We start from the raw sequence: 13919 nt of genomic DNA, 5'->3' as shown, positions 1-13919 counted from the left end.
TTAAAGTAATGGAACCGATTCAGAATTCCACACCTAGGAATTTGTTGCAAGGATCTTTTTGGAGATGCACACAGATTTATATACAAGAATATTTACTGCAGCGTTATTTAAAATAGAAATTCCTTAAAATAGCCTAGATTGCTAAAATTAGAAAAATAATACAATACAAAAATACAAAGATAGTGCAAGGAGCCTCTGGGACAGCTTCAAGCATACCAACATGCGAATTATAGGGGTGCCAGAAGAAGAGAGAGAGATAGAGCAAGATATTGAAAACCTATTTGAAGAAATAATGACAGAAAACTTCCCCCACCTGGTGAAAGAAATAGACTTATGAATCCAGGAAGCACAGAGATCTCCAAACAAAAGGAATCCAAAGAGGACCACACCAAGACACATCATAATTAAAATGCCAAGGGCAAAAGACAAAGAGAGAATCTTAAAAGCACCAAGAGAAAAACAGTTAGTTACCTACAAGGGAGTACCCATACGACTGTCAGCTGATTTCTCAACAGAAACTATGCAGGCAGAAGGGAGTGGCAAGAAATTTTCAAAGTGATGAATAGCAAGAAACTACAACCAAGATTACTCTACCCAGCAAAGCTATCATTTAGAATTGAAGGTCAGAGAAAGAGCTTCACAGACAAGAAAAAGCTAGAGTTCATCACCACCAAACCAATATTACATGAAATGCTGAAGGGTATTCTTTAAGAAGAGGAAGAAGAAGAAAAAGGTAAAGATAAAAATTATGAACACCAAAGTGACAACAAATACATATCCGTCAACAAGTGAATCTAAAAATCAAGTAAATAAAAAATCTGATGAACAGAATAAACTGGTGAATAGAATAGAATCAGGGGCATAGAAAGGGAGTGGACTGACAATTCTCGGGGGAAAGGGAGTGTGGGGGGTGCAGGAAGAGTCTGGCCAAAAAGCATACACCTATAGAGGAGGACAATGGGGGGGCGGGGGGTGGTAAGGATAGGGAGTGGGGTTGGAACCAGGTGGAGGGGAGCTATGGGGGGAAAAAGAGGAACAAGTGTAATAATCTGAACAATAAAGATTTATTTTAAGAAGAAAAAAAAAAGAAAGCAGATGGCTCCTCTCTTTTGCCCTGGCTTTGCCTAAAATCAGATAAGCAGAATGTAGTTCTTTTTAGTGTTTGCGAGGGCTCCAGCAGGATCTAAAGGAGCCCTCCCCACCCCCAGCGGACTTGTGCTGTGTTAGATGGAGATAAAGAGTTTGGTGTTGATATTTGTAATCACTATATTTTGAAATACTGAATGAGGAAATAGTTTACCTCATCCCCCCCTCCCCCCAAATATCACACTTCATTAAATTGATTTGTAAGTATTCCTGGAATTTAAACAAAATTTGTGTGCATGGTACAGTCAACCCGGTATTGTTGAATCATCATAAGTTTAAAAATCTCATTACCAATGGAGATGTAAATGATATTGTCTTTTACTTGTTGAGAGAGTTGATGTTATCTAATAGCAGTCATTCTGGAATGTTCCTGTCTTGTGGAGTGGGCCTGGGACTTTGTATTTGCACACCCTCACCTCCCTGACCCCCCTCGAACAGTTGATGCTGAAGCTGTGGGTCAGTCAGGGAACCTGGCTTTGAAAAACAAGTTGGTGCCACTGTGAGAAAGGAGTGGCGCCTCAGCACCACTGGCTCCAGGTTGGCTCTGCAGCACAGGAGGACTTTTCTACAGTGTGCGAGACCCCAGGGGCCTGACCCATACTCAGCCCCTTAATAGGCCATGCCCTCCTGAGCTTCTAGGCCAGACTCATCGTGTCCGGCTTTTAGCAAGGAAAATAATAAATAAATTTTATTAACATCGAGGCCCACACAACCTAAATTAGTTCTTTTTTGTTGTTGTTAATCCTCACCCGAGGATATTTTTTCATTGATTTTTAGGGAGAGTGGAAGAGAGAGGGAAAGACAGAGAGAAACATCAATGTGAGAGAAACACATCAATTGGTTGCCTCCTCCACGAGCCCCAACCAGGGTCCGGGCTGGGGAGGATCCTGAAACAGGTACGTGCCCTTGCCCAGAATCGATCCCGGGACTTTCTGGTCCACAGGCTGACACTCTATCCACTGAGCCAAACCAGCTAGGGCCTAAATTAGTTCTTGAGGGGCCTTGGCTCCCCTCTTTCTAACTCTCCAGCTCCTACAGTCAGGCCTTGGCTGCCCTCACCCGCCTGCACTCTCATCTTGGTTCATTGTAACTCCCAGTCTCCCGAGCCTCCTATCCTACCCAGGGGTACAAATCAGGCCTCCACACACTCATTACATAGTTAGGGTTTGCTACGAATCAGGCACTGTGCAAAGTGCCTCCATGCATTGCTCTCTTAATTTGCACATTTACTAAGCAGTTAGGTAATATCGTCGGCCCCATTTTTCAGGCAGCTCCCAGAAACAGGGGTTTGTCTCCAAATCTGTGGCCCACTCCGGCTGCTCCAGCTGTCCTGCACTGACCTCTCTAACTCACAGAGCCCTGGTGAAGTGGCCCCATGCGCCTCCTACCTGTGGAGATGCAGGACTTGTCGTTATCATCCAGGATGTACCCGCTGGCGCAAGAACACACCACGGAAATCTCCTCTCTGCAGAACTGGTCACAGTCCCCGTTGTTCCGGCTGCAGAACTTTCCCATGGCTGTAAGGGACGCATGTTGGTTCTCAGGACTGGCTGGGGAAATGAGGCTGCAGCTGGCCAGGAAAAAGCAGAGCAGCCCCAGGGGGACATACACCCACCATGAGCCCTACAGCAGCCACCTGGCTAGAACAAAAGGCCGGAGCCACATGGCCCATGCACATCAGCTGGTGCAAACAGGATGGGCTGCCCAGAGCAGCTGGTGGGGTGAGAGGACCATGCCTGTGCGTGTGCTCTTCTCACTGTCCAGGCTGCCTGGGGAAACCATGGCGTACAGTTAGGGCGAGAGCTGAGTATCTGCCGGGCCCCGGCACCAGCCTTCCAGGAGGTCCTTAAATAATCTGAACGTGGCCAGTGAGGGCCCTGGAGGCTGGAAGGGTCTTAAGTTCAGCGCTAAGAAGGCACATGGGTCCTGACCAGCTTGGAAGGGCTGCCTGCAGGAGGGGGGGTTCCAGGCCAGGGGCTCAAGAGGAGCCTGGTGGAGTGGCCAGAGGCCCACCCGCTCTGAGGCTAGAAGAGTCCCTGTGTAATAAGGGTCTCAGAGACTGGGGTCTGGGCCCCAGTGCGGTGGGAAGAAGAAACAAAACAGGCAGTGCACATCCTGGAGGCAGGCCAACCTGAGTGCCAAAATGACCCTTCTGTCACTTGTGTGATTTGAGCAACTTATTTCAACCTACGGGCCTGGGTTTCCTCACTTGTAAAGTGGTGGAGGCCGTACCACCTCACAGGATAACCTCACGGGTCACGGGAAGCTCTTGGCTCAGTGTCCGTGTGAAGCCGTGTCTCCCTGGACCTCAGATCCGCAGCTCTGCCTGAGCCAGAATCACCCACCTGCTTCCTGTGTGCACTGAACTCAACCTCCAAACTCACATCAGTGATGCTACCCTGGCCGTTTACACTCTGCACTGGGTTTTGATGAAAAAGATAATTATAGTGTGAAGATCAACATTAATGAAACTTTAGAAAACATTCACCATGGCCCTAGGGTCAGAGCCAAAAGGTGTGCAAGAGCGGCTGCTCTGGATTGGGATGAAACGATGCCTAATTGATATTCCCGGTAGAAAAAATTCTGAAGTAATCTAATTGAAGAGCACATTCCAAAGATTATAAGTTAAGTAATTTAAAAGAAATGCAAATCTTTCTCTTCAGGGAAATCCGGTTTAATATTAAAGCTAATTTTTATTTAGAAATTAACCAGCATATTAGGAAAACTCCTAGTGACTTTTTCAAGTAAAATTAATTAAATGTTTCAAATTTTTATAATTGGACAATCCCGAACAGTTAGTATTGGCATTTGCACTAATAAATGAGAAGTGTGGTGATTTAGAATCATTGCCCAGGACCACAAGGAATATAAGTAACAACGATGAGGGATACATTCTACTCCAAGAAGGAAGTCAATTCTCGTTTCTCTGTTAGTGGGCCACATGCTTCATGAATGTTCCACAGCCTCTCTCAGAGGAACGGAGAGGTGACTGTGTGTTTCACTGAACTCCAACACTGAGTGGATTGTAGGGCCCTTAATTTTTGTTGTTTTCTGTGACTACAGTGGCCCTTCATAATGGAGCACAGACTGGACATCAGAAGTGACATGAGGTTGTTCCCTTGGACATTTTGACTTTTTCCCTCTTTCCCACATTTGATTCTTCAGGTAACTCGGACTTGAAGGCCTACCAAGAAGAGGAACTCACGTAATTCACAGTTTCTGCCTTCATATCCTTCCTGACAAGTGCAGGTGTATTCCCCAAGGCCGTCCTTACACCTGCCCTGATTCAGGCAGGGATTGCTTTCACACTGGTCACCATCTGCAAAGAAAGGGTTTGGAAACCGAAGCTTGCGGGCAATTTCCATCACTATGGAGATGACTTTGCTGTGTTGATCTTGGCACACATTTTTCAGACAACTCAAATGAACGTGGACTTCTTCCTGTTTCCCTGTAAACAATTTCTCCTAACTGAACTTCACTGTATCCTCACCTTTTGTGGCTCTGTGTACGTGATGCTCTTATCTTACTGGATCATTGACTGAGCTTTCCAGTTTTTGCTGAAATGTTTGACAGCATTTTTACATTAGAGTGAAGAGCTCCAGGAGGTGACTACATGGGACCATCTGGAAGGGGGAAGACATGATTGTCTGACACTGGACAACAGAGATGTTAGGGTTCCTGTTTCCAAATGCTCTGGGGGTAAAATGAGAATGCAGAAACAACCGCCCAGCACCAACACGGGACTTCACATTTCTTGGTGCATTTGTACAATCTAATTTAGAGGTAAGTCCAATAGTCATTTTGAGAAATTTGAATGGTGTTGCCAGAATGAAAACATTAGTCAGGATTAATGCCATTTCAGGTGGTATAAGGGTTGACTCAAGATGGCTACCTTATTATAGGGTCCAATCTTTCTGACTCTATTTTTTTCCTAATATACATGGAATTTTAAAATTATCACTAAATTTGGTATTCTCAAATGAGAATATACTGATTTAAATCTATATGTAAGTGGCAACATTAGGATTAGTGTAAAGTTACTATAAAAAACTATTTTACAATAACTTATGAAAATGCTCAGACGGAACAAGTTAAATACATAGGATTTAAACAGGAACAGAAAGACAATTCAGGAGGCATTTTCAAAGTTCAAACACAATTTCTCCCAACTTAAATATCCTAATGAACTCCTCTCACTTAAGATTAAAATACCATACATCTCACCTTTGTATATATTCCAGAATTCATTCTAAAAGAGAAAAAATATTTTAAAGAACATTAGGGAAAGCACTGACATTTTACACCTATAACAGATTAAAACCTAGTAACTCAACTTGAATAGGATACTTTCCCAAACAGAGGTCATTTTCTGAAACAATCTAAACGGGAAAGTGTTTTAAATCTTCTGTATCTATAAAGGTGCAGATGGTGGCTCAATCACCATCTCTGTTGAATACTGAATGTGTATTTTCAAGTGAGTCTCCAAGAAATGGATTGTACCAAAAATGCTTTGCTCTGTTTGCTACTCCAGTAAATGGTTTTTAGTTGAAGTATTTGGGTCAAAGATTCAATAAAGAAATGAATTATTGGTTAATAATCATGGTAATTTAGAAAATGATAATTGGTAATTAAATCAGGGCATCAAGAGCCTACATTAACTAAAAAATGTTCATAGATTAAAAAAATTTTTTCTGTCTATAGTAGGTTAAATAGTGTCTCCCAACCCTCCAAATTCAGGTGTAAACTCACAATGTGACTTTAATTGGAATAAGGTTTGTGCAGATATAAGTAAGGTATCAATTGAGATGAGATCCTACTGGATTAGGATGGACCCCAAATCAATGAGGGGGTCCTTATAAGAGACAGAAAAGGACACAGACACACGGAGAGAAGGCCATGTGAAGATGGAAGCAGATTGGAGTGATGCATCTACAAGCCAAGGAATGCCAAGGATTGTTGGCAGCCACCATAAGCTAGAAGAGAGGTGTGGAACAGATTCTCCCTCAGGTCTTCCAGAAGGAACAAACCCTGGCGACACCTTAATGTCGAACCTGTGTTTTCTAGCACTGAAAGAAAAAGCATTTTAAGACACCCAGTTTGTGGTTTTATTTTGCTTTATTTATTTGTTTGTTTGTTTGTTTATTTATTTATTTATTTTAGTGTCTTAATGTGGAAGCTTAGAATGTCAATCTGAGACCTTTCTTCTTTTCCAATAAAAACTTTTAATGCTGTAAGTTCCCCTAGAAGCACTATGTTGTATATTCGTTTTTGTTCAGCTGGAAATATTTTCTAATTTCCTTTGAGACTTTCTCTTTGACCTACAAATTATTTAGAAGTGTGCTGTGTGCTGTTTAATTTCCAAATATGTAGAAATTTTCCTGTCACTGATTTTTGGTTAATTTCATTATGGTCAGATAACCTTTTATATGTTTTCTATCTTTAACATCTGTTAAGATGTGTTTTTTTATTAAATCTTTATTGTTTAGATTATTACATTTGTTCCTCTTTTTCCCCTCCTATAACTCTCCTCCACCCAATTCCCACCCACTGTCCTCATTCATAGGTTGGCGATTTTTGTCCAGTCTCTTCCCGCATCCCCCACACCCCTTTCCCCCCCAAGAATAGTCAGTCCATTCCCTTTCTATGCCCCTGATTCTATTATAATCACCAGTTCATTCTGTGCATCAGATTATTTACTCACTTGATTTTTAGATTCACTTGTTGATAAATGTGTATTTGTTGTTCATAATTTGTATCTTTACCTTTTTCTTCTTCTTCCTCTTCTTAAAGAATACCCTTCCGCATTTCGTATAATACTGGTTTGGTGGTGATGAACTCCTTTAGCTTTTTCTTATCTGTGAAGCTCTTTATCTGACCTTCAATTCTGAATGATAGCTTTGCTGGATAAAGTAATCTTGGTTGTAGGTTCTTGGCATTCATCACTTTGAATATTTCTTGCCACTCCCTTCTGGCCTCCAAAGTTTCTGTTGATAAATCAGCTGACAGTCGTATGGGTACTCCCTTGTAGGTAACTGACTTTCTTTCTCTTGCTGCTTTTAAGAGTCTCTCTTTGCATTTTAATTATGATGTGTCTTGGTGTGGTCCTCTTTGGATTCCTTTTGTTTGGGGTTCTCTGTGCTTCCTGGACTTGTAAATCTATTTCTTTCACCAGGCAGGGGAAGTTTTCTGTCATTATTTCTTCAAATAGGTTTTCAATATCTTGCTCTCTCTCTTCTTCTGGCACCCCTATAATTCGGATGTTGGTACGCTTGAAGCTGTCCCAGAGGCTCCTTGCACTATCTTCGTATTTTTGGATTCTTTTTTCCTTTTGCTTTTCCGGTTGGGTGTTTTTTGCTTCTTTGCATTTCAAATCTTTGACTTGATTCTTGCGATCCTCTGGTCTGCTGTTGCGAGTCTGTATAATATTCTTTATTCCAGTCAGTGTATGCTTAATTTCTCTTTGGTCCTTTATCACAACATCGAGGGTCTCACTAGATTTCTTGAGGATCTCACTACATTTATCATCGGTCTCACCAGTCTTTTTGAGGGTCTTACTAAATTTATCGACGGCTTCTAGAAAGTTCTTGAAAAACCTTAAAAGTGTGGTTTTGAACTCTATATCCAGCAGTTTGCTTTCCTCCATTTCTGTCATTTGTGTCCTGTTTCTTTGTCTCCGCATTTTTTATGCTTCCTTGTGTTGATAAAGTGGTTTTCTGTGCTAAGTGTCCGCTGGGGCCCAGTGGTTCAGCCTCCCCAATTACCTGAGGAGGACACTTTTGGTGCTCCCCCTTGTGGTCTTTGTGCACAGTCTTGTTGTAGTTAAGCCTTGATTGTTGTAAGTAACACTGGGAGGGATGGACCTCCAGGCTAATTGGCTGTGAGAATTAGCTGTGTCTGCAGTGGGAGAACTTCTGTCCTGGAGCTCTAGGGAGGTGCTAATCTAGCCTCTGCCTGAGGCTATCCAGCAAACACCTCCATGCAAGGCTTGGGCGGGGCAGGTCCCAGGGGATCAACAGGGCGGGCGGAGCGAGCAGTTATGGCTGCTCTCAGTCCTGCCTTCAGAGGCCCTGCTTCTCAGTGTCCCAGCAATTGCTGCAAGTACCTCCGAGAGAAAGCTGCCCTCGAGTTCCGACCGATGCCAGACAGTCCCGCTTCTCCCGTATGAGTCTAGGTCCCCAGAGACTCGCCTGGAACTGGAGCTCAGAGCCTGAGACTCCTTCCCGATAGAAAAAGACAACCGCGCCCTCAGCCACCAGCCCGCTCCACATGCGCCTCTGTACCTTAGTATTTTACTTCCGCACCGCACCTCCTCTGAGTCTCGGTATGCTTTTCTCTTTCCTTCTAGTTGTAGAATTTCCACTCAGCCAGCCTTCCTGTGGTTCTGGGTGATGTCTGTTCTGTCTTTTAGTTTTATTTTTGAAGTGGTTGTGCGAGGCAGCAAACTCCAGTGTTTACATATGCCGCCATAATGGTTTCTCCCCGAAAATCAAGATGTGTTTTTAGGACACAGGATATGACCTATCTTGTAGAAAGTTCGGTGGATGCTTGGAACTTTGAAGAAAGGGGGTTTGCCACAGGACCATTGGGAATCGCACAATTATCAGTTAGATTCAGGTCAAGTGATGTCTGGAGAACTGCAGGGGATACAAATGATAAACTCACAATTCTGTGGTACTGTGAATTCTCGTTTTCTTTAATGACTGCTGCTATTTACTTTTCAGGGTCCTCAAATAGCGGCTCCATGAAGTCTACCCAGGTTTTGTAGTTACATTCAGTGGGAGACAGGGTAGAGTGTGCTTTCTCCATATTACTTGGAACCAGACTTGTTGCTAACCTTTGATCCAGTAATCCTCTTTGGAGCAGCTGCTCTTCTTAGGAGATAATCCAGAAGAAATATGCATGTGCATGATTTCATAATAGTAATATGAAAACAACTTATATGGCCAAAACGGGAAAGAAGTAAATGTATTGATACAATAGAATTTAATTTAAGTCTTTAAGATTATAAGTATGGTAGCTATAAGAGTGTTTGGGAAATGATGCTGAGAAAAAAGTAGTCCCGAACCTTGGATTGGAATTACAAATATTCATTAATATTTTGTGTATGTATATCATACACAAAACTATGCATATATGAATCCGAAGAGCATTTAAAAGTGAAAATAGTTCTTGAAATTATGAATAACTTTTTAAAATAGACAAATCATTTATTTGGTAAGGCATGAAAATGAATTCTCCAATGCCTCTTCTCTCTTCTGGTGGCTGAAATGAACACTGGTGGTCAAATGGATAGAAATATACACGAATCCCTTGCAGACCTTGATCTTTTGCAGAAATACAAAGATGTCTGAGTCCCACAATTTACAGTAAGTATTTTCTAGACAGAAGTGCCAAGTGTGTTTTCCAATGTATTAGTGGTTGCTACATTCTCCTCCCTAGCTTCAGGTTTTACGGGAGGAAACACAGTGCTTCTGTAATGTTACTGGAGACTGTGAGAAACATGGTGATGCGATGTGGTTACTACCCAAACCCCAGCCAGCTGTGGGCACTCCATGGCAGTACAGAGCTTTTCATCTATGAACACGGCCTCCTCCTCATCAGTGCCTTTGATCTGCTCTTCCTTACCCTCCTTCCTCCATCTCTCTCTTCCTTCAAAATTTTTAAGGGTTTATTTGAGGCAAAACTGATGGTAGTTGCCAGGAAGCAAGGTCTCAGATGCTTCTGTTTTGTTCTTTAAAAAACTGCTTGCTGCTGCATGGAACTGTTTAAGTCATTGTAGGTACTGCCCACTTCCTTCTTCGTGACAAATAGCTCAAAGTGCTCAGTGAGACCCAGAGTGGTCCGTTTGGCCAAACATCTATCGGTGGGTGATCACAGATGAATATGGGGTTGCTGGGCCTCACTTTCATGAACTCTCTGACAAGATTATCAAAGAGTCTAGCTGTGGCCTGAGGTAAAGGACATTCAATAGCTTTTGCCACACAGGTATTATTAAGAATTTTTTTTTAGTTTCTTCAGTTCTGAAGAAGGTTTGTTCCTGGCAGGCTAGTTCCTCACAGGGCTTTCTCACGTGCTTCTACCATGCTGACTCTGTAGATGGGGTGAAGCCAGTCTGATGGGTTTGGCCTGCTGGGCCATTGGGATGGTGGATGTGATCTTGTCTGTAATGTGCTTCACCATCCCTGACATAATCTCCATGGTTTCAGGAGATCATCATGATCTGTAGAGGCCATGTGAAATTCACAGGTGGTGAATTAGAGTCAAATCATCTGGAACTGGCATTCAATTTCACAAACCGGGACAATGCCACTGCTCACCACCATCTTATGGCAGAGTTCTGGAGCAATTCTTGTATGTAAGTTCATGTCCAGCTTATTTAGCGAGGTGACAAAAAACTTGGGCACATCTCCACTAGAGATGGCATTCATCCTAGGAATTTCAATGTCTAGGAATCCCAGCTTATCAAAATCTTCTTATACATGTGATGCTATTACTGTGGATGATAAATTTCTTCTTTGCAAAGTCATTCAGGTCCAAGCCTAAGTATCTCCAATGATGTGTTTCTTTGTCTTTGAGGCCAAAGTGAGGATTAGGTGACATATATGAGCATTGAGGCAATAGTGTCATTTTATGGAGAATGACGCTCTGCAAACCCTTCTTCTTTTTTCCAGGATTCTCTCGAACTCCAATTATGTCTTCCGAGGCAGTCTGTTATCGATATAAATAAATTCTTCTGATTTAAAATTCCTTGAATTGGCCATGACTTGCAACTTCACCTGTACTCGAAGGGCACAGAAGATGAACCCCCCCCAGGGGGGTTCATCTGGCATAGAGACTACCTACCCCTTAAGGTGATGTTGGTCAGGTGGTCAGTAGGTGCAGCAAGCGAGCGGGTCTACATGGAGCCTGTGTGGTGCGGGTCTCCTCAGCACTCAGCATGTTGTGGGCGCTCTACTGTGTTCTTGCAGTGTTAATGGGGGCCCTGTAGTGTGGATGGGGGCTTCCTGCAGTGTGGATGGAGGGGGCCTGCTGTGTGGATGGGGTCCTGCAGTGTGGATGGGGGGGTCCTGCAGTGTGGGTGGGGTTCTGCGTGTGAATGGGGGGTCCTGCAGTGTGGGTGGGGTTCTGCAGTGTGGATGGGGGTCCTGCAGTATGGGTGGGGTTCTGCAGTGTGGATGGGGGTCCTGCATATGGGTAGGGGTCCTGCAGTGTGGATGGCCGCTCCACTGTCTGTTTTCAGTGTTGTGGTGGTGGCAGCAGCCGGGCCTACCTGTCTCTCTTGGAGCTGCTGCTTGGCCTCCTTCTCTGCTACTTTCTCTTCAGCTTTCAAGTGTCTTCAGTTCATTCTTTCCCAGTTTCACTTGCCGCCATTCACTGCCACCTCATGTCCTTATGGTGGCCATGTTTCCCCAGGGCCCTACCCAAGGTAGGTGAGGCTTATTAGCAACTTTCAGGGAAGCCTTTGCTGTCGTGTGCCTGTGCGCCATAGCTCTGAAGGCTGCAACTCAGGTGCCAGACGTCAAATATGGCTGTGGCCATGGATCTGGGCAAAAACCAATGGCTCCCGTGTGTGTGTGTGTGTGTGTGTGTGTGTGTGTGTGTGTGGCCCAGTCCAGGGAGGTGTTTGGCCAAGGGCCATGAAATAATTTTAAATAAACTTGTTATGTTTTAGAATAGATTTAACAATACTTGGGGGGGGGGAAAGGACACTTATGTAATACCCTTTGTAATACTTTTAGCGAAAAAAAAAAAATCAAACCAATTGAAAAAAAAAAAAAACAATACCTTCAGAAGTTCTCATAATTCTTATAACCAATTTTTGGCCAGACCTTCTCAACTTCCTACCCATAAAACAAGGAGATATGTGGTGGGTGAGGAAACAGGAATGAAATCCTTACAAGTGGTAGAAGGAGACAGACTCCCAACCTCCCACCCCAGAAAGCCTCTCCTGAGCTGTGCTCTGTGGCGGAGGCCACAGCACAGAAGGGCATGGAGTGAAGGCCCAGCGTGGTCGACACTGACAGCCTCCATAGACAGGTAACAGGGCCGGACAGCATCTCTATTCAGGCCCAGCACCATCCACAACTGGTCTCCCCGTCTCACCAACCCTTACCGTCTTCTCCGTGTCCTCAAAGACTTCTCGGATCTCTTCGTAGTCGCAAGTCTCTTCCACACACTCACTTTCAAGGTCTTCTCTTTTTGTCTCTTCAGATAATGAATTGACCCTGTCCAGGAAGCTGTTGGCATGTTCCCGGTTGATGAACACTGGAAGACAGGGAAGCACACAAAGTACTTTATCAAATTCTCAGGTCACCCTCCTGCTTCAAAAGGCTGAGAACTCCTTCCTTAGGCACCAGGGAGCTGGGAAAGAAATGCCCATCTCCCTCCTGACTCCTCCTTGAGTTACATACAGTGCCTGTTCTAGACCCCACACACCCTTTTCTAAAGAAGTAGACACATCCCATCCAATCCACTACCACCCTCCCTGCACACTCACACCCAGCTTTAGGGTGGTCAATGTAAACCCCCTCTCCTGAACTCTCCCTTCTCAGAGTGGTTCCAGGCCACTGTCACCTCCCTCCCCCCAACCGGCTACTCCACTCTGTGCTTTGGCTCAGACTGTGCCCCTCCACTCTCGTCCTCACCCTGAGCCTCACCCACCCTGCAAGGGCTCAGGTCAGAGTTCAGTAGGGAGTTGTGAAACTTTTGATCACGATCTACAATTAAAGGTATGATTTATATCAAGTTCCAGGACTCCCAAATATAAATTAAAACAGAAGTTTTGCCCTAGCTGGTTTGGCTCAGTGGATAGAGCATCAGATTGTGGACCAGAGGGTCCTCAGTTCAATTCTGGTCAGGGCACATGCTTGGTTGCAGGCTCCTCCCCGGCCTGGGCTGTGATCAGAGTGTGTGAGGGAGGCGATCAATCGATGTGTTTCTCTCACATTGATATTTCTCTCTCTTCCACTCTCTCTAAAAACCAATGGAAAAATATCCTCAGGTGATGATTAAAAAACACAGCAAAACAACACCAGACGTTTCAATCCGGGTGGTGTGGCTCAGTTGGTTGGAGTGTCGTCCGTGACACCAGAAGGTGGCAGTTTAGATTCCCAGTCAGGGCACACACTCAGGTTGTGGGTTCCATCCCTGGTCAGGGCATGCATAGGAAGCAATTGATGTTTCTCTCTCATTTCCTTCCTTTCTGTCTCAAATCAATGAAAACATATCCTCAGGTGAGAATTACAAAGAAAAATAACAGCAATAAAAAAAACAAAATAGAAGTTTCAAGAAATAATATTTACTATAATTTTCTACAAAATAGTACTTATTACAAAATTTTCTACTTGATTCTGTTATTTTTCATTAAAAGTAAAACCCCACTAAATTGATTTCATGACTCACAAATGAGTCATGACCTGCCAGTTAAAACGTCTTGGGTCAGAGAGCCTCTGAGTCCTCCCTGTGGTCTCTATCTGCAGCTGGCTTGTCCCCACTCTCTGCCTGAGTCTTATCTCTCCCTCACTCACCACTCCTTTCTTCTTTCCATTGTGATACAGGAGGCCCTCAGATTCTTTTCCTCGCCCTCTGCACTCCTCTCTCTTTTTTCCACTGAAGAGTTTAGAGTTTCACCATAATACTCTCCACGTTGGTATTGCTAGTCCCAACTTTCATCCCAGCTCTATGCTTTCAACTCTCTCATCGTGGTGGATATCTCCCCTCATCTCAAACTCCAAACTCCCCATGTCCAAAACCAAAACACACAGCCAGTGCTG

General features: G+C 44.0%; 1 protein-coding gene and 1 pseudogene across 1 annotated transcript in view; both read right to left on the bottom strand.

The window, feature by feature from the left end:
* The window catches only part of LOC102420533 (coagulation factor X-like), a gene marked incomplete at its 5' end in the record, with an annotated part of 21530 nt that extends 9119 nt beyond the window's left edge, over positions 1–12411 (bottom strand). Inside the window, 4 exon segments of the mRNA XM_023748766.1 lie at positions 2500–2663; positions 4352–4465; positions 5371–5395; positions 12260–12411. Of these exon segments, the coding sequence (XP_023604534.1) occupies positions 2500–2663; positions 4352–4465; positions 5371–5395; positions 12260–12411 (455 nt within the window).
* LOC102420221 lies at positions 9524–10976 on the bottom strand (annotated as a pseudogene).
* Positions 12412–13919: the final 1508 nt, after the last annotated feature.

The sequence above is a fragment of the Myotis lucifugus genome, unplaced genomic scaffold, assembly GCF_000147115.1.
Source record: "Myotis lucifugus unplaced genomic scaffold, Myoluc2.0 scaffold_1786, whole genome shotgun sequence".
In the NCBI taxonomy this organism is placed as follows: Eukaryota; Metazoa; Chordata; class Mammalia; order Chiroptera; family Vespertilionidae; genus Myotis; species Myotis lucifugus.
Note: the sequence above shows the minus strand (reverse complement) of the source record. Positions and strands in the feature narration are given on the sequence as shown.